The following is a 16,071-nucleotide window of genomic DNA, read 5'->3' as shown; positions in this document are numbered from 1 at the left end:
CCCGCGGTGTAGGAGGCAACACATCCACCTGTCATCCAGTGGCCCCGGGTTCGATTCCTGGCCGGGTCAGGGTTTTTAAATTGTAATGATTAATATCCTTGGCCTGGGGACTGGGTGTTTGTGACGTCCTTAATCTTCCTTTCCTCACACACAAAATTCCACACTACCACCATTCTTACATGCAGGTTCATACAATATAGTGCCAATAGGGGCAAAAGATCCACATGCTTCGACGCCCCGAACAAATAGCATTTAAACTAAGAAAAGAAGGGAAAGAAACCAGTTCGAAGACCGAGAAGAAGGTGGATGGATCAGATTTGGAAGGACATTAGAGAAGCTGGATTGGATGTGGCGGAGGTAATGGAGGAGGAAAAGTGGAAGGACAGAAAGGAATGGAGGAGGCTTGTTAACCACACCTGGGTGACTGGAGTGGGACATTGATGATGATGATGATGATGATGATGATGAATTTATATACCAATGAAAACCACACATTGATTTACTTCATTTATGAAATACAGACACCTGTTAATTAAGTGATCTTTTAATGACTTTTGAAACTTTACGATTCAAATTTTTGATACCCGTAGGCAGTTTGTTATAGAGCAGGGCTGGCCACAACGAGGCTCGCGAGCCGCATGCGGCTCTTGAGTCAGTCTCGTACGGCTCTTGACACCAACCTTAGAGTAAAATTAAATTATATAATTAATGGAATTTAACAATATCTCGGGGTCGGCAGCAGTCAGTAGCAGCGATGTGCGGCTTAACGTTATTAGCGCTGTACGACAGTGGTGAGAGATAGGAGGTGAATATAGTTCCGGGGCCTTCCGTTAGATAGTGCTTTGAGCGGGAGTGTGTCAGTGAGTCAGTGTCGTGAGGTGAAGCCAGTCGCGTTCACGTATAGGCAGTAGTGAGTGCCGACAGTTTTCTGTGTGCTGTTTCAGTACAGTTGTGGCCTGATGTCCGAACAGTTGCGATGCTGTCTAAGAAGCGTAAATACGAAGAGCAGAATCGAGCTCTTAATACCGACTGGGAGGAAGAATTTGTTTTTTTAGAAAGAAACGGTAAGCCCATGTGTCTTCTGTGTCAAATAACATTGTCAAAGATCAAGGCGAGTAATATCGATCTGAACTAACTAATGAACATTTAAGTGAACTTATGCGAACTGCGCTTATCAATTATCAGCCAGATTTCAAAAAACTAACAGCAAAAATGAACACTCGAAAAAGCACTTCTCAGAAGTAAAATCTCATTCCTTGGTGTGTACCTGAACAATAATGTTCTGTGTAGTGTAGAAAATAACTGTTCTTCATTTGTTATAAAATGAAAACTTGTCTTCATTTTAGGAACCATTTTCTAAACATGCTCCCAATTTTGGCTCCTAATTTTGCGGCTCCCAGAATTAAAATTAGTGGCCACCCCTGTTATAGAGTATCATACCCTTCACATATGGACTATGGTCCATCTTTTTAGTGCAGTGGAAACCCGTGCGGTAATCATTCGTATGTCTCATGTTATAATAGTGGACCTCACTGTTACTTATAGTCAATATTTTATTGCGTTTAATAAACAGAATAGTATATTTGTACATATATATGCAAGAAAATGCCATAATATTATGAGTTATGAAAGAATGTTTGCAAGTTCTTTGATTTGGAATGCAAAAGATGATCCTTAGAGCTTTCTTTTGTGGAATAAGTTGTTCAAAATATTCACTTGCAACACAAGCGCAGATAACTATCCTGTAGCTCAAGTGAGGGTATATTACTTCATAGTACACTGTTAGTGAAAAATTTGTATCCACAATCTTTGATAGCCTGCATCAATCAATCAATCAATCAATCAATCAATCAATCAATCAATCAATCAATCAATCAATACTGACCTGCATTTAGGGCAGTCGCCCAGATGGCAGATTCCCTATTTGTTGTTTTCCTAGCCTTTTCGTAATGATTTCAAGGAAATTGGAAATTTATTGAACATCTCCCTTGGTAAGTTATTCCAGTCCCTAACTCCCCTTCCTATAAATGAATATTTGCCCCAGTTTGTCCTCTTGAATTCCAACTTTATCTTCATATTGTGATCATTCCTACTTTTATAAACGCCATTCAAACTTATTCGTCTACTAATGTCATTCCACGCCATCTCTCCGCTGATAGCTCGGAACATACCACTTAGTTGAGCAGCTCTTCTTCTTTCTCTCAATTCTTCCCAACCCAAACATTGCAACATTTTTGTAACACTACTCTTTTGTCGGAAATCACCCAGAACAAATCGAGCTGCTTTTCTTTGGATTTTTTCCAGTTCTTGAATCAGGTAATCCTGGTGAGGGTCCCATACACTGGAACCATACTCTAGTTGGGGTCTTACCAGAGACTTATATGCCCTCTCCTTTACATCCTTACTACAACCCCTAAACACCCTCATAACCATGTGCAGAGATCTGTACCCTTTATTTACAATCCCATTTATGTGATTACCCCAATGAAGATCTTTCCTTATATTAACACCTAGATACTTACAATGATCCCCAAAAGGAACTTTCACCCCATCAACGCAGTAATTAAAACTGAGAGGACTTATCCTATTTGTGAAACTCACAACCTGACTTTTAACCCCGTTTATCAACATACCATTGCCTGCTGTCCATCTCACAACATTTTCGAGGTCATGTTGCAGTTGCTCACAATCTTCTAACTTACTTATCACTCTATAGAGAATAACATCATCTGCAAAAAGCCTTACCTCCGATTCCACTCCTTTACATATATCATTTATATATATATAAGAAAACATAAAGGTCCGATAATACTGCCTTGAGGAATTCCCCTCTTAATTATTACAGGGTCAGATAAAGCTTCACCTACTGTAATTCTCTGAGATCTATTTTCTAGAAATATAGCAACCCATTCACTCACTCTTTTGTCTAGTCCAATTGCACTCATTTTTGCCAGTAGTCTCCCATGATCCACCCTATCAAATGCTTTAGACAGGTCAATCGCGATACAGTCCATTTGACCTCCAGAATCCAAGATATCTGCTATATCTTGCTGGAATCCTACAAGTTGAGTTTCGGTGGAATAACCTTTCCTAAAACCGAATTGCCTTCTATCGAACCAGTTATTAATTTCACAAATATGTCTAATATAATCAGAAAGAATGCCTTCCCAAAGCTTACATACAATGCATGTCAAACTTACTGGCCTGTAATTTTCAGCTTTATGTCTATCACCCTTACCTTTATATGCAGGGGCAACTATAGCAACTCTCCATTCATCTGGTATAGCTCCTCCGACCAAACAATAATCAAATAAGTACTTCAGATATGGTACTATATCCCAACCCATTGTCTTTAGTATATCCCCAGAAATCTGATCAGTTCCAGTCGCTTTTCTAGTTTTCAACTTTTGTATCTTATTGTAAATGTCATTGTTATCATACGTAAATATTATTACTTCTTTGGCTTTAGTCTCCTCCTCTATCTCGACATTATCCTTGTAACCAACAATCTTTACATACTGCTGACTGAATATTTCTGCCTTTTGAAGATCCTCACATACACACTCCCCTTGTTCATTAATTATTCCTGGAATGTCCTTCTTGGAACCTGTTTCTGCCTTAAAATACCTATACATACCCTTCCATTTTTCACTAAAATTCGTATGTCTGCCAATTATGCTTGCCATCATGTTTTCCTTAGCTGCCTTCTTTGCTAGATTCAATTTTCTAGTAAGTTCCTTCAATTTCTCCTTACTTCCACAGCCATTTCTAACTCTATTTCTTTCCAGTCTGCACCTCCTTCTTAGTCTCTTTATTTCTCTATTATAATAAGGCGGGTCTTTACGATTCCTTACCACCCTTAATGGTACAAACCTGTTTTCGCATTCCTCAACAATTTCTTTAAACCCATCCCAGAGTCTGTGTACATTTTTATTTACCGTTTTCCACCGATCATAGTTACTTTTTAGAAACTGCCTCATGCCTGCTTTATCAGTCATATGGTACTGCCTAACAGTCCTACTTTTAAGACCTTCCTTTCTATCACATTTATTTTTAACTACCACAAAAACAGCTTCATGATCACTAATACCATCTATTACTTCAGTTTCCCTATAGAGCTCATCTGGTTTTATCAGCAGGACATCCAGGATATTTTTCCCTCTGGTTGGTTCCATCACTTTCTGAATCAGCTGTCCTTCCCATATTAACTTATTTGCCATTTGTTGGTCATGCTTCCTGTCGTTCGCATTTCCTTCCCAATTGACATCTGGCAAATTCAGATCTCCCGCTACAATCACATTTCTTTCCATGTAGTTTCCCACATAGCTGACTATCCTATCAAATAATTCCGAATCTTCGTCAGTGCTACCCTTTCCCGATCTGTACACTCCAAATATATCAAGTTGCCTATTATCTTTAGAAATGAGCCTTACACCTAGAATTTCATGTGTCTCATCTTTAACTTTTTCGTAGCTTACAAATTCTTCTTTCACCAGAATGAACACTCCCCCTCCCACCCTTCCTATCGTATCTCTATGATACACACTCCAGTGCCGTGAGAAAATTTCTGCATCCATTATATCATTTCTCAGTCATGATTCAACTCCTATTACAATATCTGGTAAATATATATCTATTAAATTACTTAATTCTATTCCTTTCCTTACAATACTTCTACAGTTCAACACTAACAATTTTTATGTCATCCCTACTTGATTTCCAGTTCCCTGTTCCCTTATCACCGCTCCCTAGGCCATCCCGTTTCCCTGAATGTACCTCCCTATTACCCTTCCAAACAAATTTCCTAACTTATACGTACCACTGCGGTTTAAATGAAGGCCATCTGAGCACAGATCCCTATCTCCTACCCACCCTTTAGGATCTAGAAATTTCACTCCCAGTTTCCCACATACCCACTCCATAGTCTCATTTAAATCCCCAATCACCCTCCAGTCAGTATCCCTTCTACACAGTATTCCACTAATAACAATCTCCGCTTTCTTAAACTTCACCCGTGCTGCATTTACCAGATCCCACACATCTCCAACTATGTTGGTACTTATATCAGCTTGCCTTACGTTGTTGGTACCAACGTGAAACACTACCACCTTCTCCTTCCCCTCTTCCCTCTCTTCTACTTTCCTCAACATCTGCCTCAACCTAATTCCTGGATAACACTCTACCCTGGTACCCTTTCCTCCACACACTTTCCCCACGTGTCTAACGATGGAATCCCCCATGACCAGAGCCTCAACCCTACCCACCTCGTTTGATCCCCTCCCCTCCTGGTCAGCCCTATCTTTCCTGATAACTGCAGAAGCTACTTCCTCCTCCCTTTTCTCCTTCCCATGACCCTGTTTCACCTGTCTTTTCCTATCCTCTACTCTACATTTTCCTTTCCTACCTTTTCCCTTCCTCCTACTTCCACACATCTCAGCAACAGTTCCCTGTTCCTCATCTTCCCTCTGTTGTTCTACCTGGAGTGACTCGTACCGATTTCGCACAGACACCTGTCCTGAAATTTGATCCTGAATAGAGCTCTTAGCCTGCAATCTCCTTCCCCTTAGAACGTTAGACCACCTGTCTTCTACAACTCCTCCCTCTCCTACCCCTCCCTCTTGTACACCTACTGTAACCTGTACGTTGTTTGTGGGAGTCCTATCTTCCTTCCTGTCTTCTGTGAGAATCCTAATTATCTCCCTCAAACTTTCCAACTCCTCCTTCATACCCCTCAATGCCTCGCCACACCCACAGTAACTACACTCGCGCTCCTTAGCCATTCTTTACGGGGGGGAAAATGAAATTAAAAATAAAATAACTTATTTGCAAAAAATAAATGAACGGAGGGATATATTGTCTGGGATAGTACACAACAATAAGGTAATTAATATACGACTACACTACAATACTACTTAGTCGTGCTCTATTTTTTTTTATCCTACAACCCCTGACAGGATAAAAACTGCTGTTAATTACTGAATATCGAAAGTAATAGCCTACACAAGAACTACACAATTCCAAACTGCAATTAAGCCTATTCTAATTACAACAACAGTATTTTAGTAAGAGTTTCTACGGATACCTCTACTACACCAGTGCTACACAAATATTTTACAATAATAAAATAATCACACTTAATTCTAATAGGATATTACTCGTATACTACTGTACAGTACACTACAGTAATTTTAAACTACTTTCAGACGTATCCTAATTGCGATACCGGTACCGTACCGTATGTCACTAAACTAAGCACAACAGAAATGAAATTTGCAAGAACTACTGTACTCAAAGATTACCAACGAAGCTAAATGCTTAAACAAATTATTATTAGTATTACGGTCTAATAGATACACACGAAAAATAACACACGAATATAGCAGGCAAGATACGGCACTATCTAAATGTACTGTATCTATACTACAATGTATCTACACTACACTACACTGCGTTTGGTTAAATGCTTAAGTATCAAAAGGTTTGCCGTACACGAAGAAAAACATGAATATAACTGGCAAGATACTATCTAATATCGTCCCTGCTCTGGCAAACTAACGAATCTGAAAATTGTCAAAAGGTTAGGAGAGCTGAAAGAAGTTGTGATTACTCATGTCAAATCAATTTTTATATTTAATTATTGGTTTTATGTGTTAGGCATACAGAATGAGCTGCAGATGCGAGACTTTGTCAGAGGGTAGACAATATATAAATAATAAAATCTAGACCAGAACTTCAGAAATACAGATTCCTTAGTTTGTCAGTTTCGCTAGTTTGCCAGAGCAGGGACGATATATTATACCTTATCTTCACTACAATTCTACTGAAATGTGGTTATGTGATTATTACAGCTGGTGGATTACCGGTACTATTATTTTCCCTACTCCACGGGACGGAGAAAAAAGTGTCCTTAATTAGGCCTGCTGAAAAATACGAGGTTGTTTACAATAATTTCTCAAATATTTCTATCAAAACTACTACTACTACTCCAGGGACTTGAACTGCAATTACTGGGATATATGAACTTTATTATTATTATTATTATTATTATTATTATTATTAGCTAACCGCTCATAAATACTGAAAGATCGAGGGAGCGAAATATAAATTACGGATACTTTAACTACCTACTTAGAAGTACAAATGAATGGAATACAAGGTCAGCTGATTTTTATTTATATTTACTTGACTACTCTACACCCTTTTTTCAGGACTGTAGCCAACAATGCAATATTTGAATATGAGGAGCGACAATAATCAATAACAATACGACTGTTAACTATTACCATGTAATCTCTTTAACTTCTTTTTAAATGGAAGTTTACAGGCCTATCGTGTTTTTTTTATGTAGTAAATTATTACCTTTGCGATAGTTTGAACGGATATCTATACGAAATACCGGAGAAGTTGCTGCAGAAGTTACGGTACTATTCCTTATGATAATCTGCCTTTGTAAGTATAACCAACGAACCTACAGATATTTACAATTATTTTTAAAGTTAATATTATTACCTAAAGTATTTCCTAAACCTAAAATCGAAACAAGGTACACCTAGCTAGCCTACTTAACCTAGAAAACGTAATTTACTGAAGACCAACTGAATTACTTGTTACAATATTTAAATAAATATCACTACTCCCAATTTCTACCAACAAGCACTAAACACCACTATATAAACAGCGCTAAATGAATCAGATATACGCAAAATTTAGCTATTTCAATATTACCCGTTTTATCAATGCTTTAGTTCAGATTGTTCTTTGAAGTTATGTGTCATGTAACTGAATACTTATATCATCATTGCAATCCCTTTCAAAATCGTAGTTCACTACATTAGTTTTGTGAGGATTCACCATAAGGAATTTGGAAGTAAAAAAAACTTGTATTGTGTTTTAAGGATGCATTAAGATTTTGTACCATTGATTCCCTCTCTTTTTACCAAGTAATAACATGTATCATTTGCAGTGGATAATAATTTTGAAGAGACCCAGTTGAAGGAGAATTTCCTAGGCTGTCAATGGCTGATTGTAATAATTAACCTGATTTACCTAGTCTAGGTAGGTTGTGGATTTCACTAGTTCCATTAGTGACATTATCAAGGAATTTACTGAAAGTAATATACACTTCTTGTGGGTGCGTAATTGTAGAATAGTTCCTTTCTAAAGATATTCACTTTTAGAAATGTTGTTGTAAAGTTCATCTCCCTTTCTTATTTGAGTTAAATTTTTTTTTGGAAATTTAGTCAGATTACTGGATTTTGTTTGCTTTCTAGAAACATTTTCAGCTTTTAATTTAGTAAGAGTCTACAGGGAGCTTTGAGGAATTTGTACTCATTGTAATGATATTCTGAATTGGTTGACTCGAAAGTCTCATATGCTGCTTTAATCTTCTCTTGAATGTAGTTCAGTTCTGATGATTATAACCTACCTACAAAATGTTTTTTTCCCTCAACCTTCTTTTTCACATGATAGGCTTTGTTATAGTGGATTCTGAAAATCTCGTAAAATGTAATCCACATACTATTAACATTATGAATGTAAAGATTGGATTATACTTTTCTGTGTGTTCTTGCAACTTCATTAACGTCACGCTACATTGAAGGTTTTTGGCGACAGAAGAATGGGAAAGGGCTTGGATTGGAAAGGTAGTGGCCATAGCGTTCATTAAGGTATAGCCTCCGGCATTTGCCTGATTTTCCAGAAATCAGCTTTATTTCCCATATCAAATATTATTTAACAATAAAAGTAAATTTCCACCGGCTTAATACTATATATTTGCTTTAAGCAAATTAATTATTTATAGTACATGTTTCATGCAGTCAGTCCCTGTAATGAATGATGTGAAAATGTCGTTCATAGAGTTGGTTGGTGCATGCATTTCAGTGGGCTTGGCAGACTAATATATAACACCAACTTCTGGCTCAGTGAGGAAAGCAATGGGAAAGTACCTCACTCTCCATTTCCCTAGTATGCCTCTTCAGTGATGCCTAGGCTATCTATGACAGCTTTTGGCGGAGCTGTAGAGGATCAAACCAGCTTTTGGGCTGAATGCCCAACAAACACACATTTCATTCCTTTGGAACATCTTCAGCTACATTACATTGCATAGGTGAAATTATGAAGGATTTTCTTTTTCTCAAAAAACATCTTAAAAAGTACCTTGTTATGCTTAAAAGATAAAAGTGGGGGAGTGAAATTGGAAGGGAAGATGGATCTTATGTTCTAACCTATTTTAAAGCAATTCCTATTAACTTGAACAGATGTTAACATTTTTTGTTAGTATACAGCACTTTTATTCATGTGTGATGCGTGTGTGTTTCCTAGTTGTTCATTTTATAAAAAGCTTTTGAAAAATTAATTTTTCATGTTGATATTCCTTTTTAATTAAAAAACTGTTCTCTTCAGTTGCTCCTCTTTTCTAAGGTGAGTATTGTTGTTCGATTTAATTTGGTGAAGATAGGTCTCTTGAATTTTGTTTGTTAAGGGATCCCCTGAAGCTGATTGCTGTCTTATTGTTATGAAAAAGTTTCCCCAAAATCTTATGTCGGCAACCTACTGTGTCCTTGGAGGGGTCTAGTGGCAACTGATGCGGCTTTCCATCGCTTAATAAACAAAATTCCCTTAATAAACAAAATTCAAGAGACCCATTTTCACCAAATTATATCAAACGACAATACTCGCCTCAGAAAAGAAGAGCAGCTGAACAGAACAGTTTAAAAAATTAAAACTAAACATAGACATGAAAAATTTATATTTTAAAAACTTTTAAAAAATGAACAACTAGGAAAAACATACATATCACAGATGAACAAAAGTGCTGTACACTACCAAAAAATTTTAACTTGTGTTCAAGTGAATAGAAATTGTTTTAGAATAGGCTAGAACATAAGTAGATCCATCTTCCCTTCCCATTTCACCGCTCCACTCAACCCTGCTGACATATTTTAATTATTTTTATATTTTTTAAATTAATATTGTTTTACGCATAACAAGGTACTTTTTAAGATATTTTTTTAGAAGAAGAAAATCCTTTGTAATTTCACCTGTACAATGTAATGTAGCTGAAGATGTTCCTAAGGAATGAAAAATGAACTACAAATAATTCATTTGCTTAAAGCAAATATATAGTATAAAACAGGTGGAAATTTACTTTTACTGATTTAATTGAATTTGCCTGGTATGAAAATGGGAAACCATGGAAAACAATCTTCAGGGCTGCTGACAGTGGGATTCGAACCCACTATCACCCAAAAGCAAGCTCTCAGCTGTGTGATCCTAACTGCATGGCCAGCTCACTCAGTATGTAAATTAATAATAAAACTTGTATGCCAAGTTACACATAAGTAGTACTCACAGCTTGAACTATTGCACCAATCCAATTGTGACTATATTTTGTTGGTATTTTTGTTTACATAAATTGTTTATTGATTTCCTTGCCTTCCCAAAACATATGATTTTAAAGGTTTAGTACACTTGGAATTTATTTATTTATTTATTTATTTATATATTTATCTATCATGCCTTTGTAGGTGGCGAAGTTAGGGCTCTTGGCCCTCTCTTACACTTAACCACTGTACACATCATTGAGAGCAGAGTTTGAGTACATATTATATAATAACCTACACAAAAATACCTTACACTTTTCTAACTCACATTCATACGATCATTCATTCTTTCCAGTCATACAAGTTAGTCAGCTGCATTCAGCAGGTAGTCTCGGCAAGCAGTCTTAAATTTAATTAATGAAGTGGAATTTCTGACACTGACAGGCAGGGAATTCCAAAGTCTAGAACCCGCCACAACAAAGGAGTTGTTGTACATGGAGAAGCGGTGAACAGGCATAGAAAGGGAGGAACCAGAGCGGTATTACTGCTGTGAAAGGAGGACAAATACTTAAGCTGGGATGAAATGTATAGTATTCTGTCTTCAGAGAGCAGTCTGTATATCTGTATCAGTATGTGATACATTCGTCGTTTGTCAGGTTTCAGCCATGAAATAGTGTGATAGTATGGGGTGACATGTGTATCATAACTCAGACTACTGCCGTCTTCATTTTTCATTATTTTCAGTGAGAGCTGTAATTATTCTTGTGTTGCTTGTAGTAGCATTTCATTTGTGAGAATTTACAGTACAGCACTGCAGAACAGAATTTACTATCTTGTATCATATTTTACACTTGCTTTTCTACTCCCAGGGTGCTGTGGTATACATAAATTTTGGACAAGATAGTGATTACGAGTACCTGAAGAAGCTGGAAATTAATGTGAAAGATCTCATTGTGCTGGCAAGACTAGGGAGAGTTTCTCCAGTCAATTTGGTATGCTAATAATACATAATTCAACTTAATATAATTTAGTGTTTTAATGATAGTGTATGTATCTTTTGTATCTCATCTGCATAAAATGGTAACATTAAATCATTACAAGTAATAATTCTCATATTGGTCCATATTGACTGTATAACTTGAGAAAATTTATAATAGATTAACCACCTAATCAATACACAATATAATCTAAATATATTATTTATCTAACAAAAGTGCATATGTTTTGGCTCTTGGAGCCGTCATCAGCACAAAACACTTAATAACATTAATAGCACATCAATACATTTGAAAGGAAATAATGAATGTAGTAATGGTATTGATGATTGAGACAATTCTAAACAAAACATTGGAGCTCAGTGATAAAAAGTTCATAAATGTCTTTTTTTTCCTCTTTAGAAGAATGTAAAGTGTATAGTTATTTTTCAATCAATCAATCAATCAATCAATCAATCAATCAATCAATCCTGATCTGCATCTAAGACAGTTGCCCAGGTGGCAGATTCCCTATTTGTTGTTTTCCTAGCCTTTTCTTAAATGATTTCAAAGAAATTGGATATATATTGAACATCTCCCTTGGTAAGTTCTTCCACTCCCTAACTCCCCTTCCTATAAACGAATATTTGCCCCAATTTGTCCTCTTGAATTCTAACTTTATCTTCATATTGTGATCTTTCCTACTTTTAAGGACACCACTCAAACTTATTCGCCTACTAATGTCATTCCATGTCATCTCTCCACTGACAGCTCGGAACATACCACTTAGACTAGCAGCTCGTCTTCTTTCTCCCAAGTCTCCCCAGCCCAAACTTTACAACATTTTTGTAATGTTATTCTTTTGTCGGAAATCACCCAGAACAATTGGAGCTGCTTTTCTTTGGATTTTTTCGAGTTCTTGAATGAAGTAATCTTGGTGAGGGTCCCATACACGGGAACCATACTCTAGTTGGGGTCTTACCAGAGACTTGTATGTCCTCTCCTTTACATTTTGACTACAACCCCTAAACACCCTCATAACCATGTGCAGAGATCTGTAGCCTTTATTTACTATCCCATTTATGTGATTACCCCAATGAAGATTTTTCCTTATATTGACACCTAGATACTTACATTGATCCCCATTAGGAACTTTCACCCCTTCAACACATTAATTAAAACTGAGAGGACTTTTCCTATTTGAAATTCGCAACCTGACTCTTGACCCCGTTTATCATACCATTGCCTGCTGTCCATTTTACAGCATTATCCAGGTCATTTTGCAGTTGCTCACAATCTTGTAACTTATTTATTACTCTATACAGAATAACATCATCTCCAAAAAGCCTTATCTCTGATTCCACTTCTGTACTCGTATCATTTATATATATAAGAAAACATAAAGGTCCAATAATACTGCCTTGAGGAATTCCCCTCTTAATTATTACAGGGTCTTGCCAGTAGTCTCCCATGATCCACCCTATCAAATGCTTTACAGATCAATTGCGATACAGTCCATTCGACCTCCTGTATCCGAGATATCTCCTATATCTTGCTGGGATGCTACAAGTTGAGCTTCGGTGGAATAACCTTCCCTAATCCCGAACTGCCTTCTATCAAACCAGTTATTAATTTTGCAAACATGTATAATATACACAGAAAGAATGCTTTCCCAAAGCTTACATGCAATGCATGTCAAAGTGACTGGCCTGTAATTTTCAGCTTTATGTCTATCACCCTTACCTTTCTACACAGGGGCTGCTATAGCAACTCTCCATTCATTCGGTATAACTCCTTCATGCTAAACAATAATCAGATAAGTACTTCAGATATGGTTCTGTTTCCCAACCCACTATCTTTAGTATATCCCCAGAAATCTTATCAATTCCAGCTGTCTTTCTAGTTTTCAACTTTTGTATCTTATTGTAAATGTCATTGTTATTATATGTAAATTTTAATACTTCTTTAGCATTAATCACCTCCTCTATCTGGACGTTATCCTTGTAACCAACAATCTTTACATACTGCTGACTGAATACTTCTGCCTTTTGAAGATCCTCACATACACACTCCCCTTCTTCATTAATGATTCCTGGAATGTCCTTCTTGGAACCTGTTTTTACCTTAAAGTACCTATACATACTCTTCCATTTTTCACTAAAATTAGTATGACTGCCAATTATGCTTGCCATTATGTTATCCTTTTTATTTTTCTATTGGCTTTACGTCGCACCGACACAGATATGTCTTATGGCGACGATGGGACAGGAAAGGGCTAGGACTGGGAAGGAAGTGGCCATGGCCATGATTAAGGTACAGCCCCAGCATTTGCCTGGTGTGAAAATGGGAAACCACGGAAAACCATCTTCAGGGCTGCCGACAGTGGGGTTCGAACCTACTATCTCCCGAATACTGGATACTGGCCACACTTAAGCGACTGCAGCTATCGAGCTCGGTCATGTTATCCTTAGCTGACTTCTTTGCTAGATTGTTTCCTACTAAGGTCCTTCAATTTCTTCTTACTTCCACAGCCATTTCTAATTCTATTTCTTTCCAATCTGCACCTCCTTCTTAGTCTCTTTCTCTCTTATAGTAAGGTGGGTCTTCACCAATGCTTACCACCTTTAAAGGTACAAACCTGTTTTCACATTCCTCAACAATTGCTTTAAACCCACCCCAGAGTCTGTTTATATTTTTGTTTACCATTTTCCACTGATCATAGTTACTTTTTAAAAACTCCCTCATGCCTGATTCATCAGCCATATGGTACTGTCTAATAGTCCTACTTTTAAGACCTTCCTTTCCATCACATTTATTTTTTAATTACAACAAAAAAAAAAGCTTCATGATCACTAATACCATATACTACTTCAGTTTCTCTATAGAGTTCATCTGGTTTTACCAGCACCATGTCCAGGATATTATTCCCTCTAGTTGGTTACATCACTTTCTGAATCAGCTGCCCTTCCCATATTAACTTATTTGCCATTTGTTGGTCATGGTTTCCGTCATTCGCATTACATTTCCAGTTGACATTTGGTAAATTCAGATCTCCCGCTACAATCACATTCCTTTCCATGTCGTTTCCCAGATAATATCAAATAATTCTTAATCAGCGTCAGCACTACCCTTTCCCTGTCTCCACTCCAAAGACATCAAGTTGCCTATTATCTTTAGAAATGAGCCTTACACCTTGATTTTCATGTTTGTCATCTTTAACTTTTTCGTAGCTTACAAATTCTTCTTTCACCAGAATGAATACTCCCCCTCCTACCATTTCTCTCCTATCTCGACGATACACAGCCCAGTTCTGTGATAATATTTCTGCATCCGTTATATCATTTCTCAGCCATGATTCAACTCCTATTACAATATCTAGGAAGTATATATCTATTAAATTAATTACAATACTTCTACAGTTCAACACTAATATTTATGTCATCCCTACTTGACTTCCAGATACCTGTACCCTTATACCGCTCCCTAGACCACCCCGTTTCCCTGAATGTACCTCCCTATAACCCTTCCATACAAATTTCCTAATTTATACGTACCACTGCAGTTTAAGTTAAGGCCATCTGAGCACAGATCCCTATCTCCTAACCATCTATTAGGATCTAGAAATCTCGCTCCCAGTTTCCCACATACCCACTCTATCCCTCCCCCATGGCACTACAGCCCTTGAAGGGCCTTGGCCTACCAAGCGACCGCTGCTCAGCCTGAAGGCCTGCAGATTACAAAGTGTCATGTGGTCAGCACCACGAATCCTCTCGGTCGTAATTCTTGGCTTTCTAGACCGGGCCGCTATCTCACCGTCGGATAGCTCCTCAATTCTAATCACGTAGGCTGAGTGGACCTCGAACCAGCCCTCAGATCCAGGCAAAAATCCCTGACCTGGCCGGGAATCGAACCCAGAGGTCCGGGTAAGAGGCAGGAATGCTACCCCTACACTACGGGGACGGCTTTCATACCCACTCTATAGTCTCATTTAAATCCCCAATCACCTTCCAGTCAGTATCCCTCCTACACAGTATTCCACTGATAACCATCTTTCCAGCACCCGTGCTGCATTTACCAGATCCTGCACATCCCCAACTATGTTGGTACTTACCAGTTTGCTTTACATTGTTTGTACCAACGTGAAACACTACCAACGTGAAACACTACCAATTCTCCTCCTCCTTCTCTTCTACTTTCTTCAACATCTGCCTCAACCTAATTCCTGGATAACACACATTTTTCCCACATGTCTTACAATGGAATCCTCCATGACCAGAGCCTCAACCCTACCCTCTTCAACTGATCCCCTCCACTCCTCGTCAGCCTGGTCAGGTAGTTGCATCAAATGTGATATCTTCTTGTTAATAAATGTAGACTTATGTTCATCATATCAATAATAATAATAATAATAATAATAATAATAATAATAATAATAATAATAATAATAATAACAATTAATGGTTTAAGATATGCAAAGGTGGATCAGATATAAACGGGAATTTAGAGGTACCACTGCTGTTAGTAATAATTCTGAGGTGGGGCTTTGCCAGGATGTTGGTGGGGGTGTCTGGAGAAGGGGTTTGCGCCCCTGAACGGCGGTGGAGAGCTGGGCTGCTTCAGTACCCCATGAGTGAGCAAGAAGTGCACACATCTGTTGCGCAACACATAGTTATAAAATTTTTTGCAAAAGAGGGCACCGAACCTTCCACAATTTTGAGATGGCTCCGCGCACTCTTTGGGGAAAAAACACTTTTGCAGACTCGAGTGTATGAGTG

General features: G+C 37.7%; 1 protein-coding gene across 3 annotated transcripts in view; it reads left to right on the top strand.

Moving 5' to 3' along the window:
• The window catches only part of LOC136858225 (N-acetylated-alpha-linked acidic dipeptidase 2), a 277,870-nt gene that overhangs the window by 159,064 nt on the left and 102,735 nt on the right, over nt 1-16,071 (top strand). For all 3 annotated transcript variants that reach the window (XM_067137610.2, XM_068225454.1, XM_067137611.2), the window contains exon 5: nt 11,192-11,314. In XM_067137610.2, the coding sequence (XP_066993711.2) occupies nt 11,192-11,314 (123 nt within the window). The remainder of the gene's footprint in view (nt 1-11,191; nt 11,315-16,071) is intronic.

The sequence above is a fragment of the Anabrus simplex genome, chromosome 1 (genome assembly GCF_040414725.1).
Source record: "Anabrus simplex isolate iqAnaSimp1 chromosome 1, ASM4041472v1, whole genome shotgun sequence".
NCBI lineage: Eukaryota > Metazoa > Arthropoda > Insecta > Orthoptera > Tettigoniidae > Anabrus > Anabrus simplex.
This window is presented reverse-complemented; position numbering and strand designations above follow the sequence as displayed.